Source organism: the organism of the source record quoted next, unplaced genomic scaffold (assembly GCF_019419815.1).
Source record: "Pyrus x bretschneideri cultivar Hongxiangsu unplaced genomic scaffold, Pyrus_bretschneideri_v1 Contig10, whole genome shotgun sequence".
NCBI classification, from domain to species: Eukaryota; Viridiplantae; Streptophyta; class Magnoliopsida; order Rosales; family Rosaceae; genus Pyrus; species Pyrus x bretschneideri.
In genome coordinates this window covers 8,503,982-8,522,640 of record NW_025999391.1, presented here as the reverse complement: position 1 = coordinate 8,522,640, position 18,659 = coordinate 8,503,982, and the positions used below count along the sequence as shown (strand labels likewise).

At 37.9% G+C, this 18,659-nt stretch overlaps 1 protein-coding gene across 1 annotated transcript; it reads left to right on the top strand.

The window, feature by feature from the left end:
* The first annotated feature begins 7,031 nt into the window (after nt 1–7,031).
* Nucleotides 7,032–9,857, top strand: LOC125470057 (transcription factor HHO6-like). Its single transcript, XM_048568476.1, has 5 exons — nt 7,032–7,506; nt 7,753–8,012; nt 8,131–8,509; nt 9,048–9,124; nt 9,338–9,857. The coding sequence occupies exons 1-5, from the start codon at nt 7,293–7,295 to the stop codon at nt 9,596–9,598; spliced, it is 1,191 nt and encodes a 396-aa protein (XP_048424433.1). The 5' UTR covers nt 7,032–7,292; the 3' UTR covers nt 9,599–9,857.
* Nucleotides 9,858–18,659: the final 8,802 nt, after the last annotated feature.

The window sequence follows — 18,659 nt, the reverse complement described above, 5'->3', positions numbered from 1 at the left end:
CAAATATTAGCAATCGAGAGTTGGCTTAGTGGTGAAGTTCCTTGATTCTCCAAGGAGAGATCAGGGGTTTGAATCCTTGCAGCCTCATTTTTGAGGTAATTATCTAAAGTAGGTTTAGTTCGGGTAAAACCTAAATCCACAAATGCTAGCTCGAATACCAATCCGAACTGGGTAGTTCAGGATAATAAATGAACCGAAAATGTTCAAAAACAGAAAATTTCGAGTTAATTTTGGTTCGAGTTCAGTCAGGATCGAGATTTTCGGGAATTTTTTCCAGCCCTACTACTCCCCATAAGAATGAATGAAAATTGACACTTGTTGGAATTAAAATAGCTCATTGCAGTGAGTGGTGGAGATGCACAAATTCGTGTAACTTGTAAAAGAACAAATAATCGTCAGTAAGCCTTAAACCGGGTGGGGGGCTGTGTGCCAGCCAAAGGCTCTCCCATGGTTAAGTTAAGCAAGTATAAGACTTAAGTATGGGCAAGAGAATTAGAGTGCAAAGGCTGCATTACTAGAAACAAACTCTAGAGAGGTGTATTTATACCAACTGAGAGAAAGACCTTTTTATGATAGAATTCTTATTCTAAGTTGGGAGAATCCTAGAGGATATCTAGAAGTAGATATTTCACCCTCTTAGGAGTTATTATTAATTACGGCGCACGCCAATCCTTAGATTGTAGGAACTCAAAGACTTATTGAGATTTGGCTGATTCCATACTGGATCAGATCCCATGTCTTGCAGAACAAGTATGGTCATTCCGGCAAAGTCATTTTAACTTTGACTATTGCTCTGGAACATAGTGATGGTGGCACCGCTGCTCCATTTGATCCAAATTGCGCTTGGAGCTAGTGAGTCCATGACCAGACTTTTGAGATAATGATATTCGGATTAGCCTTACTCCAGCCTTAGAAAATCATGGTCCCACAATTATCCCTAACTATGTATCCGAAAGACGTTTGTTCTCCTTGAAGATGGATAGTTATCCAAAGACCATGCCTTTCGGAGTAAGCTGGAATATGTACTGTTTATTTGGTCTTTTGGCTTCATATGGTGACTTAACTCCTTGCAGAGTAGTGGAGGCAGTTTGTATTCAAATGTGTAGTCTAGAGTGCCTTGTCATAAATTTTGTAATGATGAAACTTTGTGTTTGTTACGTGTGCACGAAAAACAAGTAATTACCTCCGATACTTTTCACCTATTTTAAACGTCAGATTTGTTAATCCCAAGAGAAGTTGGTTTGCATTCAGCGGCTAGATTATTTGAAATGTCTTCTTATATCTTTCAAACTTCGTCTTTTTCTCTTTACCAAATTCCTAATTTCGGTATCCACCAAGAAACATACTGGTTGTCTTTTCATTTCTTCAATTCAAATTCCTCACTTTTCAATTTCCTTGAAAAATTTTCCCTCTGTCAAATTACTTTATCCCTTCAGAGAATATGGCCGCCATTTTGTCTATTCATTTCGTACCTCATGCTGATCTTGTTGCTTTCTTTGATCCTCCCATGGTCAGAGTTCATAACAAGGAGAAAAAGAAGGCTTTTCTTGCTAGTCGTAGATATCAATTAAATGACTGCAAAGTCTCGTGAGAGGACAACTATATAACTAGTCCACTCCTAAACTTCTGAATCCAGTCGCCTTTGTACCATGATTCATCCCTAGGACTTGGATTTGGGGCTAAAGTTCCCTTTGTCACCTTTGTTGAAGGAGATTTTGATCTACTACCAAATTGGCCTTTGCAACCTCACTCCTTCCTCTATTCATATTATTACTTGCTTCGAGCATCACAATGACTGATACGACACTTAACTTAGGCTTCTAGAATTTCGTATACTCTATACGATATGGGAAAATGTTGAGACCTAGTACTTTTTTCCAATCTCGTTCTAACCTTAGGTGGTCCCTATTTGCCTTGTCAGGACAAAGACTGTTACAAAGACATCTTTTCCGTCGATGAGAACTGGGAATGAGATCTGCAGAGCTAAAGTCCCTAACAAGCCCGTTGAAAATCTTAACTGTAACAACAATGTCATGAGTCTTGGTCAGTGCCACCCTTAGCTCATTGATAGGGCCTTTCGGATTATTCCGGCTGCACATCGGAGTCGCAAATGGATTATAGCTCATGAGAGAAAAAGAGAGCATGGGAGGGATGTCATTGTAAATCCTTACTCTAGTTAACCCATCCTAGACCCGAAATAGGTTGAAGCCAAAGTCGCCGGGGTATCTTTAACTCCGTAAACTACAAGGGATGTTCCATAAGATGAGAAGAATAAGAGAAAGAAAGTTGAAGATGTTGTACCAAAAGAAACCCATGTCAAAGTCTCTAAGAAAAAATCTAAATTAGCGAGTAGCTCTAGCGGCCGTTAGGAAAAAGTCTTGGAAATTATTGATCTTAATTCCTTGGTTGAGAATGGTCTTCAGCAGTCTCCAACGGTTGATAGCAAGGAAGGAAGTGAACCTCCTTTTAGGAAGAATAAGAATTATGTCGCAGTTCTTCAGGGGCAAGCATCCCCGAATGTCACACACAGATAGCCACAGTCAAAACAATAACAACAACTGCAATAACAGCGCTCTCCAATTTGGGCTTCCACTTCATTGATCCATGATTCAATCTTGGTAAGCGAGAGAAGGGTCAACGATCCCCCACCTGCCATATTCGTCTCTTCTGAAGTAACTCCAACCAGAGCACAATGTTTAGTGATCAAGCATGTTCATGGTTCAGAGTTGCTTCTCATTAACGTAAGTGCCATGCGTAATACCAAGCATGCCCAAGCCTTAGTTCGTTCAACTGTCTTTTTTTTTTTTTTTTTTTTTTTTTTTCTGATTTTAGGAGGTGACCGCCGATGCTGATTATTTGGAAAAATGATACCATAACAGATATGGGGTTAGCTTTTTCTTCTTTTTGATTTTCATGCCATTTTCCCCTATTTCCTGGTCTTCAGGACTGTTCTCCTTTTTAGACAAACACTTGGATGAAAGCTTTGCTTCAAGGTTAAGCAGACAATATCTCGAAGATCGAGGCAGCCTATAAGATCGAACTAGGCAACATGATTAAGTTTGAAATGAGTTTGTTTGAGAAGAGTTTTAGGATAAAGGTGTTTCTGGATGCCGAACGATATTAGAATGCCGAGAGAGGTGCGCTAGTAGAGCATTTGCATGATGTTGAGACAACGTCGACCAAGTGTTAAAATTAAAGAGAAAGTAGAGTGAATGTTGTCTTTAGAGTAAAGATGGTGGAACGCTGACCAAGCCATTCTTCAATCAGCCTTAGATACAGCTCATAAGGAAACATATTAAAGTAAAAAGTTCCATACGAAAATCCTTCAACAAAACAAAGTGGACTTGGCGGAGGTCAAGAAGTTGTTTAAAGAGTCAACAGAACCAGGGATATCTCGCTGGTTATGCAAGCTAAAGTCGTTGTGGCGAATGGGATTCGAGTCGTTTGCTCACAGAAATCAGAGAGGTTGGTTTGCCTTTGCTCTCTTCTCTTACGACTGAAGCGGCGAAGCTCGTGATATCTGAAGGAAGTGAGTCATCTTCTAAATTCGAGGGGCCATCAAAAGAGGTTATTCGATTGATCCTAATGTTACTCATGTTAACCCTTATTCAATAGGTCCAAGGGGTTTATGGATGTGACTGCTAATAATGAACCATAGTCATTAAGTTTATTTTTTGCATCTTATTATTTAGCTACGATGAGAGCATGTCTTATCCCTATCTTGAATTTCTTTGCCCAATCATGGGCAGGCATTTTTCTTCTTTTGCCAAACTTTTCCTTATGAATGCACAATGTTTTGAATGATGTTATAACCTTCTGAGTAATTCTTGCTTGAGCGATTAAGGCTGAAAGCTTTCCATCTTTTGCTTATACATTGTAGAGTATAGTTTAATCCGTCAATCTTTTCAAAGTAAGCTAACTTCTAAGTAATGAGTGACAGAGTGAAACATGAGTAAGTTTGAGGGCCTCGGACATAGCTTGAAGCCCTCCATGCAAATGTTGATTTGGAAGAACATTACCTTTTGTCAGATCAGAAATACTTTTGGAATCCTTTTGTAGGATACTGTGTGTTGGACCTGAGCGTTTTTTATCATACTAGTTTAACTGACTTGACCGAAGTATTTCCAGGTATCAAAGCTCCTTTAGGGTAAAATTTCTCTTGAGGATTTCCTAGTTTAGATGCCCCTTTAGACATGCTGAACACATGGTGTGGCATAACGTACTTGACTTAGTATGTTTTTCCGAAAAAGAAGTAGTCGTATCGTAACCACACTTATTATGGCTTGAGTCTCTCAAGATGCTAACCAATTAATACCAAATTGGCTAAAAGTGACTCTTCTGACAGCATTACTATCACATCTCGGCCCGGGACCCCACCACATCCTAGGCTCGACTCCATCGTAACACGATATTGTCCGCTTTGGGCCCTAACCATGCATTCACGGTTTTGTTTCTGGGAACTCACACGAGAACTTCCTAGTGGGTCACCCATCATAGGATTGCTCTCGCGCAAACTCGCTTAACTTCGGAGTTTCAATGGAATCCGAAGCCAGTGAGCTCCCAAAAGGCCTCATGTTAGGTAGAGATGAGAATATACATATCAGGCTTGCAGGATCCACTCCCTTGGGCGATGTGGGATGTTACAATCCACCCCCCTTAGGGGCCCGACATCCTTATCGGCACACATCTGGCTAGGGATTGGCTCTGATACCAAATTGTCACATCTCAGCTCGGGCCCCAACCACATCTCGGGCTCGACTCCACCGTAGCACGATATTGTCCGCTTTGGACCCCGACCACGCCCTCACGGTTTTGTTTTTAGGAACTCACACGAGAACGTCCTAGTGGGTCACCCATCATAGGATTGCTCTCGCGTGAACTTGCTTAACTTCGGAGTTCCGATGAAACCCAAAGCTAGTGAGCTCCCAAAAGGCCTCGTGCTAGGTAGAGATGAGAATATACATATACGGCTTACAAGATCCACTCCCCTGGGCGATGTGGGATGTTACAGTTACTTTAATTTTTAGACTTGTAATCCTGTAAAGCTCTCAAAGTCTATGTTTTTGCTTGAATGGTTAGGTATTCCCTACACCATCAAAAAATAAAAAGAATCGAACAATCATTAAACTTAAGGTAAACAAATTTCATGGTCATTTGACAAGGTAGTGTGATTGAATCCGGATGCCTACGTGTCTCTAGGAATGAGTATCAAATCACTGGTGTAGTTCTAAGAAAAAAATGATATAATATAAGATTGTATTAAAGATCATCTTTGTTGATAAGCCTATGGCGGGGGGCATTAGGAGATGAGTTTTCCATGGATTTTTCTTCGCGCAAACGGCAGTGTTGTGATTGAGTCTGGAATGGACGGCCTATATATCCTGGGAAGGGAATCAAATCGCATGTAGTTCGGATGGTTTTTTTTTTTATAATTGATTTAAAGGCACCCGCGAGGGGTACTTCTTAAGGTGATGGGGATTGGCTTCCTTGCAATCTATTTGCCCATTTTTTTACCTTCTGGGGCCTAGTTTTCTCCATAAATGCAATTGATGTTAAGGGTGGACTTTTTTGCCAGGCAGCGATCTTCATCATTAGTATGCTTGTCGAACCTATCCCTATGTTTTGGTTCAGTTAATCCTTCTTTTCTTGCCATGTAGCTAACAAACTCCTAGTAATGTCCTTGGTCATAAAGCTTTTCGATATGATCTCTTAGCGTGTGGCAACTTCTGGTCATGTGGTCGATATTCTTGTGGGTGGAATAAGCAATAGTCATTCATTTTTTTATTTTTTTATTTTTTTTTGTCGGATGTTCAGGGAAAGGTTTTGGAGGCCTGAGGTCTGGTTTGTCCTTTGGCTTTGGAGGGGTTTGCCTGTCTCAGCGGCCTCTTCTATCCGCCTAACGTGGAGAAGGTAGAGGGGTATCCTAGTCATTTTTCCTTCAATCAGCATTCTTGGCATAGTCTGAATCGGCAACTATCCTTTTTGTCTTATCATTCCAGTCAACAAGGTCATCTGCCATGTCGAAAGACTCAATCAAAGTGGTGCAGTCATATTTCCTCTTGTTTAGTTTTTGGGATAGAGAAAAGTGAATACAAAAACCTTGTTCGGATGCCATAGTGGCCAATATGTCGTCTAACTTTTTCTACTTCTGCAAGTTTCACACGAAAACGCTTCAGGTAGGTGTTTGTAAAAAGATCAGCTAGGCTTTGAAAGCAGTCGATGGACGTAGCCGGTAATTCTAAGAACCACCTCATCGCGGCTCATTTCAAGGTGGATGGGAACATTTTGCACAACCAAGCACCTATACAGTGCCATGATGTTACAGTAGTGCATGATGTAACAATCCAGATTAGAGTCTCTGCGGAAAGACTTGAATATTGGCTAAGATAGTGTCCCTAATGGTGGCATGGACTCCATTACTGGAGAAAATGGGATCCTGACCAGGACCTTTGCCTTGATGGGGATACGAGGGTGATCTTCTTTGGCCGCGCCCCTAGGGTTCTCCCTATCAAGGGGCATCGTCGCTCTTGCTCTTCAGAAGATTCAGACTCATCAAACTTGAGGCGGGGGTTTTGCTTTTGGTGTTGTTGGCGTGTTCAAGGCAGGGAAAGATGTGTGATTATTTTTACTTATTTTTTTAATTTTTTAGATAAAATATTAAATGAAATGAAGTAATCATCAATCATTAAATATTTTTTTTATTAATTGTTTGGTCATGTGACATAAGTTTGGCAACCATGTTAACACAAATATGGAATTTACTGTTACTACGTTATTATTCAACGATTAACGTAACAAATTTCTAACAGATTTATAAAATTGAAATGAAATAAAGAACAAATGTATGAAATTGAAATTGAAGTCGACCAAAACATGAGGGAGTTAAAGGTGTGATTTTAAATAGATTTTCAATGACTGAGTGAACTAACCTAAAAGGTTTAAAAAAAAAAAAAAAAAAAAAAATTTGATGCCCGAGTTGACACTCCGGAGGCAAGGAACGGTAGATAAAATATGCGACGCCACGAAAGAGACTTTTCAAAACCCTTCAAACCTGGCCGTGCTTTCTCTCCCTCAATAGAATCTTCTCTTCTTCCTCACGCCTTTCCATTTTCCATTTTTCATCAATCACTATATATGTATAACATCATCTCCTATGTAAATAGATCCTCACTATTTCTGGTTCTTTGTTTCCACCTCTCTGATTAATTCACACAGAAGATAGAGAGATTACAGCAGAACCAATTATCTGGAAAAAAGAAAGAAAGAAAGGATCTAAATCTCCAAAAATTGAAATGTCTTCGGTTCCTCCAGAACTGAGCTTGGATTTTAGACCCATGTTTGTGCCCAAAACGATCAGTGATTTCCTCAAGGAGGTTTCAATTATCGGAAATGTGTCCGAGAGGCTGTCCAAGCTTGACGATTTTGTCAATAGATTGGAGGACGAGATGAGGAAGATCGAGGCCTTCAAGCGCGAGCTTCCTCTCTGCATGCTCCTCTTGAACGATGGTTCGTTATACACATTTTCCAGTTCTTTCACAGCTTTTTAAAAATTTGGGATATGGGTTTTGGATTCCCGATGATTTCGATAGATGGGTATCCAGAAATAATTCATTTAGTTCGATTTCAGAAATGGGTTTTTGGTTTCTGTTGATTTTGGATGATGGGTTTTGAGTTTTGAAGATATTGATTGATGGGTTCTTATTTTTTTAACTGTTCTTTTGCTGGGTTTGTTTTTGTTCATATTGTTTGCAGTGATTCGAGCTCTGAAGGAAGAAGCAATGCAATGTACGGCTCCAGATATTCAACCAGTGCTGGAAGAATTCATACCACTGAAGAATGATTGTGATAAAAACAAGGGAGGAAGTAGCAATAACAATAAGAAAGAAAAAGACTCTAGGGATAAGAAGAATTGGATGAGCTCTGTTCAGCTTTGGAACACTGATAATTATCAACAACATCCCTCTAGTGATTTCCCATATGATCGAAAGCGAGTTTCCGAAATTGATTCTAAGGTAAACGAATGAAACATCAAAACTACATAAAAGCATTGAAATTTATCTTCTAAACAAAACTACATAAAATTATTGAAATTTATCTTCTAACTGAGATAATCTGATAAAATTATGGCAGAGAAATGAAGCAGAAAACGGGGTAGCAAATGAGGATCCTTTCCAGACATGTAGAAATAGGACTGGAGGAAAAGCATTTATGCCATTTAAGGGGTACCCTGCTTTTTCTGTGACGCCGGTAAGGCTAGAAGAGAAGGAGGAATTGCCAGTTCGTGGGCTGTCTCTGCTCACTCCAGGGATTAAGAATCCAAGGGAGGAATCGACTTCCAGTGGTTCAAGATCCACTTGTGGCCGGTCAACCTCCTTCCCTACTGCCAATGCTCAATCCAATATGCGCACTCTGCCGCAGCAGCCAACTAGCCGGAAACAGAGAAGGTGTTGGTCACCGGAGTTGCATCGGAGATTCGTCAATACCTTGCAGCAACTTGGAGGTTCACAAGGTTAGATATTGAAACTTTTGTTTTCGTCAACAGTTAGATATTGAATCTGAAAATGCAGGTCCTAATGTTATGTAAGATATTGGAACTTTTGTTTTCGTTAACAGTTAGATATTGAGTCTAGATTCTAACCACTTAACTTGGAGTTAGTTCCCGACTTTATTTGATTTGCATATTTGTTTAGTTTCCATAGACTGGATTCATTAGTTTTCACGTTGGAACTGTGGATTGTCGAATGTTTGGACTTTGAATTTGCAAAAGATGCATGTATGGGCATTTCCTTCTTTGGCTACTTTACTTTTCAAAAGGTTGACCTGTAGTGTGCAGTGTGCTACAAATATTTATGTGCCATCAATCAACGTATGTAATCTTGTGTAAGGATATTCGCATGAATCTGTAGAGAGACCGAATATCCATTGCATAACTGATATTCATGGATTTGGTAGCCCAAAAGATGGATTGATTGTTTTGTGGTGGATTACTACACTCTATTTTCCCCCACCATATGCAGTGTCTTACTTGAGATTTTATGATCTTGCAGTGGCCACACCAAAGCAAATTAGGGAACTTATGCAGGTTGATGGCTTGACGAATGACGAAGTGAAGAGCCATTTGCAGGTCGGTTTTGAGTTCCCCCCCTTCTTCTTTGCTTCTCTTTGATTGTGTACAAATTTTTCGAAGTTACAAAAGGAGAAGGTCTTGGCTTCTTGAGGAAGCCCCTCAAGAATGTTCATCCGTTGAAAGAATAAAATGGCACGTCAAGGACTTTTATTACTTTTGACACTGAATGTTGATGTTGAAATTTGAGCAATTTTTCTTTTGTCAATGCAGAAATACCGACTTCACACAAGAAGAGTTCCAGGCGACGCAACAGCAGCCGCGAAAAATCAAGCTGTTGTTTTGGGGGGTTTGTGGACGTCCCATGATCAATACACAGACTCTTCAAAGGCTAGTAGTTCCCAGTCTGGCTCACCCCAAGGTCCCCTCCAATTAACCGGAACTGGTGGAGATGATGAAGATGATGAAGATGCAAAATCCGAAAATCATAGCTGGAAAGGTCACATTCACAAACCCGGAAAAGATGATGTATAGAGATATTTATACATTGGGAGAGCTAATGAATACAAAGATAGAAAATACTTACATTATACATAAAAGGAGAAGGATCTTGAGAGGGAGAGAGACATCAATAGCGGCGATGAAATTTTTCAGGACTAGTTTCCCTTCGTCCTTTATGTCTTGAATATGAGTTTTATTGTTTCAAAATCGGTATAAAGATTATTTCTGGTTAGATCCTCGTGTCCATGAAAGAAACAATGCTATTTTTCCACGGAAGTATCATTGTTTTATATTTGAAGTTTTTTGGATGGGGATTATTGAGCTGTTCAGGTGCAACATTTCGATCATGATCTCAAGTGATCTGTTTTTGTTTCAATCTATTGAAAGCTAAACCTGCAAAACTTGATCACTTTTTATTGTTTAGACTTTCTAAAGTTCCATTGTTTAATTTTCTTCGAATGAATAATGAACTAGTGGTGTTATTGGCATTTCAAAAATATCATTAGGTATTCCTCTTTATATTAATTTTCCTCAGGTTTTATAAACTTGGAGTCAGTGGCGGATCTAGGATTTCAAGATCGGAGTGGCCCAAGATAAAAGTTAAAATATATATATATATTAGACTAGTTTGATTCCATAACACTATTTTTTATTGAATTTGGTTCATTGAATAATCAAAATTAATCAACCACATTAAGTGGCCAAGTGGTAAGGGCGCGGATTTCAACTCTTAAAATACAAAAAATAGGGAGGTCCCGAGTTGGAGGCTCCAAGCTAGTAAGCCTGCTTGACTGTGGCCAGAAGAAAGCTGAAATGCCTCTGTGAGTCTTCTAGGCCCCTAGAAGGGGTGGATAACCATGGCTTACCACTAGTTGTCCCGCTTTAAAAAAATAATAATAATAATCAAGATTAATCTCAAAGGTAATAAAACCAACAAATTCTCCTCAGCAACATAACACATCAATTAATGACTTTACAAAGATGAAATTTGTTAACGTAAAATATATATTACAATTGGGAGTTGAGGCTAGAGTCTAGGATTAAAAAACTTAAATGAATTTGGAAGAAATAAAATTAGGCAGCTAGAGGTGGTGGAACGGCAAATGGTGCTAGGGGATAGGGTAACTTGAGTTTAAAGTTGGGAGGTTGCAACGATTTGGAGGATTAAAACAAAAATTAGAAACCTCTTTTTCTTCTTTATAAGCACTGCTGCATGCACATCTATGGAGGCAACTAGCCTCTCCGCTGCACCTGTCCAAATTGTTGGAGGGTCCCAAAGGTCGATCACAAGTGTTTCTTCGGACTTCTGGAGGGTCTTAGGACCTCTCGGGTCCTTATATGGATCCGTCCATGCTTGGAGTACATGGTGATATTTTTTAAATGCCAATAACAACTCCGTGGATGAAAATATTGGTTGAATCTGAAGAGCTAAACCACGCTTCATCCCAGATGCAGATAAGAGGAACAAAATGTTTGAAATCCATCAGCTAGCTTCAGAGCATTTGAACCAAAAAATTGAAAATAATCTCCAATGTCATCTGACATCAAAAAAAAATTATTGGGAAATTTAGTTGAATATCTGTCATCAAAAGTCTCCAAATGCAAATCACGAGAAAATTTTCATTGTAACGTGAACACGGGTGATACACCCTGTGTTTTTATGTAAGTGGTGGGAAATTTTATTTTTTAAGTTATTAACTTTTTAACACACATATCCCACCATTTGTATAGTGTACCATCTCGTGTGCCGATCACACTGAAAAATTTCTTGCAAATCACAAACGTTTGTGTAGACTGGTGTGCGCCTTTTCTGTTCTTCTTTTCATCAAATCAGCTTCTGTCAAAATAATGATGTATATCTAGGCATAGAAACTCTCAAAAGTGAAACTATCCACCAACTCATCTTTTTGGCATAATTTTCATGTCAATATTATGAAATATTGTTCAAAAAATATGAGGTGGCGGAGAGTTTATGGAAAGTTTCACTATAAAAGAGTTTCCTTAGCATTTCTCATATAGGTATGCATTCCCAGGTAGATAACTACTTTTTATTTTCAATGTCTCATTTTTGGTCTATAACTGCTAAAGAGACTCTCAAAAGTGAAACTCTACATGGATTCTCTGCTACCTCATGTTTTTGGCACAATTTATATGCAACATTATAAAACATTGTGCCAAAAACATGAAGTGTCCATAGAAAGTCCCATGTTGAGAGTGTTTCCTTATTATTTCTCTAACTTTAAAATTGAAAATATTTGGCCTTACATGTAAGAAATCGTTCAATATAGAAATTCGCATTTTGACAAGTGTGAATAAATTTTAATTTTAGAACTGTTATTGACATTCTAAAATTTAATTATCTACTCCAAACCTTTTATATATAGGACTACAAAAGTAATCTTAAGGAGTGCACAATTAAATGTTTAGAGTGCCAATACTACTTCCCTTGTTGTAAAAGTTGTGGGCGTGAATGCCCACACGTTTTAGCCAAAGATGAAAGTGAGGAAGACTTAAGAATAGTAGCATTGTTGTTGTTGTATGGTGTTTTCCAAAATGCACTCATTTTACTTTTATGATTCTTCATGGATATGACTCTATATAAGGAGCACTCCGTGTATGATCACAACACGCAGAAAAGAAAAGAAGTGAAAGCAATAATAACAATATCTCTTCCTTCCTCTCTTTACCGGCAATCTTTTTGTGTTATAATTACGAAAATAAATTGTGTGTTACATTGCACCTGCTTTGTTCTTGTCCGTAGCAAAGGTTATCTCTCTAACTTTTGTAACACGTTATTAGCATAACTCTCTAACCCTAACCAGTTCTCATTTCCCTTCGCCAAAAAATGCTTCTTCCAAGGATCTTACTGTTCTTCCTCATCTGCCTCACCTGCTTGATGTACCATCGCCAAGATCTGCTAGCACCATGCCTTCTCCTAGTTCTCAGTATAACAATTACTTATATTTTTTATTTCTTGTTTGGTGTAGCTCCTGATTACTAACCCAGTGTTTATTTATATTAATTTTACTGCAATTTTAGATGGTACAGTACAATCGCCCATCTTGAACTGCAGGTTTAATTTTACTGCAATTTTAGGTGGTGCAATATAATCGCCCATCCTATGCTATATTGTTTCAATAGAATGGTGTGGTACAGTCGCCTTCCTTATTAATTATGTAAATCTCGAGCATGAAGTTTCGAGTGGTTATCATTTTGGCTTGAAGATCAAATGAAAAATTTGTAAGAATAAGAAGTTCTAACACTACATTCCTCTAGAATACATATTATTACAAGTTCTTACACATCTCATTTTTCTTTCAGAAAAAGAAAATGGCGAACTTGGCAAAGCTTGATTTTGTTGCCTTTGATATTACTGGGAAAAACTACCTTACTTGGGTAGTGGATGCCAAGATCCATCTGGAGGCAGGAAACCTTGGAGACACCATCAAGGAAGGAAATAATGCATCCTCTCAAAATCGGGCAAAAGCCATGATCTTTATCCGTCGCCACCTTGATGAAGGATTGAAGAGCAAGTACCTAACGGTTGAAAATCCATTAGCCTTTTGGAAGGCATTGAGAAATAGATATGATTACTAGAAAATGGTGATTCTCCCAATGGCTCATTATGAGTGGACACACTTGAGAATCTAGGATTTCAAGACAGTTGCTGAGTATAACTCTGCAATGTTCATAATTGGCTCCCAGATGAAACTTTGTGGGGAGAATACCATTGAGGAAGATATGTTAGAAAAGACTTTCAGCACCTTTCATGTCTCCAACATGTTCATGGAACAGTAGTATAGAGATTAGAGAGCAAGGCTTTACTGGGTATAACCAGTTGATATCGATGATCTTTGTGGTTGAACAAAACAATGAGCTCATGATGAAAAATCATTAGTCCTGACCTACTGGATCGGCACTATTCCCAGAAGTGAATGTTGTTTATCTTGAAGTGAACACCACATCCTTTCGTGGCAATTATTACAAACGAGGACGTCGCCACAGGCGAGGCCGGTGGAATGGGAAAGGTAAGAATCATGGTGTCCAGTTTTACAACCAAGTCCGAGGCATAATTCAAGATCGAGCTTCAAAAATGTAAATCGCCACAAGGGTATAACTCATATGAATAGAACTCTACGAAATTAGTGGTAATGGGCACTGGGCACATACCTGTCGTGCCCCCAAAACATCTGGTGGATCTGCATCAAGCCTCCCTTAAGGAGATTGAACACAACCCAATGGATATACCAATTTCATTGACCGGGCTAAACCAATGGATATACCTGATCCAGTATTTAATTTATCAAGGCAATTGAACACAACCCACCTGGATGTTTTAGACTTCATTGTGGAAAGAAGGAATGAAGTATATCGGTCCAATTGAATCATTTTTATGTTTGAACACAACCCACATGTACTCTTATTATCTGAACTTGTAGTTTAAAGCTTGTATTTCAATTTCCTTTTATTATGAATATATTGCTTTTAACTATGATTCCTTTACTCAAAGAGCATGGATAAAAACTATGGTTATTCTCAAAACAAAAGCAATGGCAAGGATATTTGTCTTGCAGACAGCACAACCATGCATACAATACTTTGAGATTGAAAATATTTCTCAAGCTTGATGCTTACAAAAGTAAAGGTAACAACAACATCAGGCCAATCAGATGAAATTGAAGGCTCAAGAAAAGCCCAGATCATGTTACCAAATGAAACAATATAGTCTATACAAAATATGTTGTATGTTATTCGATGTACTCGAAATTTGTATATGTTACTCGATCTACTCGAAATTTGTTGAAACAAAAAGTGCAGAAAATGTGGAATATATATGCATTGCTTCCAAGGATACCCATAAGCGTACATTTGAGAAGTTGCATGTTTTATCGAGTGGATTGTATTATACATACATAAAGACAATTGAAGCACATACTATCATGAACCAGAAGTTCATTGATCAAAAAATTTACATGTTTTGGCATGACTATCTGGGTCATCTAGGATCCACCGTGATGCATATAATCATTACCAACTCTAATGGACATCCATTATTGAGCAGACACATTGTTATATCAAATGATAACCCTTGCAAGGCTTGTTCTCTAGCGAAGTTGGTAATTAGACCATCATAGTTAAAGATTGATGCTGAATCCCCACCATTTTTGCAAAGAATTCAAGGAGATATTTGTTGGCCTATTCAACCACCTTCTAGACTATTTTGATATTTTATGGTTTTGGTTGATGCATTTACCCGATGGTTACATGTTTACCTCTTGTTTACTCGAAATGTAGCTTTTGCGAGACTTCTTACTCAGATAATTAAATTACGAGCACAGTTCCCAGATTACCCTTATTAAGTCAATCCGACTTGATATGCTGGTGAATTTATGTCTCAAACCTTTGATGATTACCGCATGACACTAGGCATTGATGTTGAACACCCTGTTTCTCATATCCATACTCAAAATGGTTTAGTATAAGCATTTATGAAGCGGCTTCAATTAATAGTTCACGCTCTGCTCATGAAAACAAAATTGCCAATTTCTACATGGAGACATGCCATCTTACATGCTGCATCATTGGTTCGATTGGGACCTATAGCCAACCATCAATACTCCTTAGTACAACTCGTGTTTAGGTATAAGCCAAACATTTCACATTTACGAGTTTTTGGTTGTGCTGTTTATGTGCCTATTACATCACCACAATATACTAAAATGGGACCTTAGCATAAACTGGGAATTTATATGGGTTTTGATTCACTATCTATCATTAGATATTTAGAGCCCTTGATAGGTGATATTTTTACAACTTATTTTGCGAATTGTCACTTTGATGAGACAGTTTTCCCACCGTTAGAGGGAGAGAAGATCGTTCTAGAAGAACGGCAAGAACTGACATGGGTTGTAACCACCTTATCTCATTTTGATCCACGAAGCACTCAATGATCGTTCATCTTCAAAGTATTGCTAATCAAATGCCAGATGCATTTAATAGTGCTACGAAAGTGACAAAATCACATATATCATCTGCAAATGCGCCTGCAAGAGTTGATGTCCTTATTGGTCAAAATAAATTGGAATGATTCATCTGTTGCACACCTAAAGCGTGGTACACCCCCACGTTCAAAAGATTTAGCCCTTTGAAAGAGGAAGATCAAGGAACAGCTGAATCCAAATGAAATCATTCAGGAAAAAAAGATGAATGACGAATCATAATTCATGATTCTGTACTTCCAGAAAAAGAAATTGTCCTTGATGAGACACATATTTCTGAAGAGACAAAAGTACATGAAAGCAAAGAAATCTCCATAAATTATGCATGTAATAATGAATTGTGGGATCAAAATGAAATAATCATCGATGACATATTCGTATTCACAGTAGCCATTGAATTCATATTAAGCAATGATATTGAGCCCCGCTCTGTTGATGAATGCAAACAGAGACAAGATTGGCCTAATGGAAAGATGCAATCTAGGCATCATTAAATCCCTGGGAAAGATGAAGTGTTTTTGGACCAATAGTCCAAACCCCGCCAGGAATAGCACATTAAGAAAAAACAAGATTGCAAGATATAAAGCACAACTCGTTGCACAAGGCTTTTCACAAAAACTTGGAATTGATTACGAGGAGACATGCTCTCCTGTAATGGACGCAATTACGTTCCGTTACTTAATAACTTTGGTGGTTTCAGAAAAACTTGACATGTGACTTATGGATATCATCACCGTGTATCTATATGAAGAATTAGATACTGACATCTATATGAAGATCCCAGAAAGACTGAAGTTGCCTAAAACAACTAACAAACCACTAGGTATGCTTTCAATCAAATTAAGGCGATCATTATATAGGCTGAAACAATATGGACAAATGTGGTATAATCGTCTAAGTGAGTAATTGACCAAATAAAGATATACCAACATTGTCATTTGCCCTTGTGTGTTCATTAAGAATCAAATTCTGGATTTGCTATAGTGGCAGTATATGTGGATGATATGAACTTAGTTGGAACTCCTGAAGAGCTCAATAAAACTGCTAAATATTTGAAAAGCAAATTTGAAATGAAAGACCTTGGGAAAACAAAATATTGTCTTGGCCTGCAGATTGAGCATTGTGCTAGTGGAATTTTGGTCCATCAATTAGCTTACATTGAAAAAATTCTAAAGCGATTTGGCATGGACAAGGCTTATCCACTAAGCGCGCCATTGGTCATTTGTTCTCTGGACATTAAGAAAGATCCATTTCGTACAAAACAAGACGATGAAATGGCCTTTGGTTCAGAACTACCATATCTAAGTCCAATAGGTGCTTTATTGTATTTAGTACAATGTATTAGACTAGATATAGCTTTTTCAGTCAACTTGTTAGCAAGGTATAAGACCAAACATTTGTTCCCTCCGAGGATAGCTTTGCTCCAACAATTTTTCATTAGAAAGGAGTCAAGGTGTTTTAGGATACCTTTGTGGCACAACAGACATATGACCCTTCAACTTCGAGAAATCCATAGATGACCAGAGCCTTGTTGGACATGTAGATGCTGGTTATCTATTTGATCTGCATAAAGCCTGCTTACAAACTGGATATCTGTTCAATTATGGAAATACAACAATTCATGGTGCTCAACGAAGCAAACATTAGTCACTACATCTTTCAATCACTCAGAAATACTTGCTTTACATGAAGCTAGTCATGAATGTTCTTAGTTAAGATCAATGATCCACCACATCAAAAATTCATGTGATTTACCTTCAAAGATAGACATTCTAACTATCATTCATGAAGATAATGTACCGTGTGTTGCCCAAATGAATGAAGGATTCATCAAGGGCAATAAGACTAAACACATATCTCCAAAAGTTTTTCAGTGCACATGAGCTTCAGAAGGCTAAAGTTATCCAATGAAAATCTGGAAGACCTATTCACCAAATCTCTACCAAAGTGCACATTTCAGAAGCTAGTGCATGGTATCGAATTACGTTAGCTTATCAATCAGTTAAATTTAAAGAACGCAGAATCATAGGAGATACATATTAGAGGGAGCATCCATGATACATGCATGTTGTACTCTTTTTCCTTCGACTAGAATTTTTCCCGCTGGGTTTTTCCTATCAAGGTTTTAATGAGGCAACATAAGCATACTTAATACTATATCAACAATCCAAGCAAAGTTGTACTCTTTTTCCTTTGCTATAGTTTTTTTTTTATTATTATTATTTTTTTTTTTGCCCATTGGGTTTTTCCAAGCAAAGTTTTAAGGAGGCAATTGATGTTGATATGTGGGCATCCAAGGAGGAGTGTTGTAAAAGTTGTGGGAATGAATGCCCACATGTTTTAGCCAAAGTTGAAAAGTGAGGAAAACTTAAGAATAGTATCACTGTTGTTGTATGATGTTTTTCAAAAGGCACTCATTTCACTTTTATGATTCTTCACGGATATGGCTCTATATAAGGAGCACTCCGTATATGATCACAACACACATAAAAGAAAAGAAATGAAAGCAATAATATCAATATCCCTTCCTTCTTCTCTTTACCTGCAATGCTTTTGTGTTATAGTTACGAAAATAAACTGTGTGTTACATTGCACCTGCTTCACTCATGTCCTTAGCAAAGGTTATCTCTCTAACTTTTGCCTATTTATAACATCCCTTTATTTTTTCTGATTTGATGTGTTAGTTTTGTTTGTAGCAAAACATGGTTTACGTGTAATTAAAGAGCTAAATACTAGTTAGTATTCTTCTAATAAGTGAAAGGTTTCAGATTTGATTAACATGTACACCGATGGCATATAATATTTGTGTTGTGATCGATAGTTAACATACTTAACTCAATATGTAACTTAGCACAATCCCTCATTTTCTTTGAGAAGAATACTATTGTATAAAAATAAAAAATGAATAAAAACAAATAGTGTTCTTTTAAGACTAATGTCGCATGTCTTTAACCATTTGAGATCGTTTTCGCCTTATAAAAATGTTCACTACAATTGAAACCTACTATTTAGTATTGCATCTAGATTGAGTTTAATTTACAGGACGGACTACGATACATGCATTTACTCAATACATCTACTATCTAATATCTAGA

Excerpts from the sequence above, each read along its gene's own strand:
- LOC125470057 (XM_048568476.1), top strand. The coding sequence starts at position 7,293 with ATGTCTTCGGTTCCTCCAGAACTGAGCTTGGATTTTAGACCCATGTTT. Across the intron at positions 7,507-7,752 it reads CATGCTCCTCTTGAACGATG|TGATTCGAGCTCTGAAGGAA; the intron begins GTTCGTTATACA and ends TATTGTTTGCAG. Across the intron at positions 9,125-9,337 it reads AAGTGAAGAGCCATTTGCAG|AAATACCGACTTCACACAAG; the intron begins GTCGGTTTTGAG and ends TTGTCAATGCAG.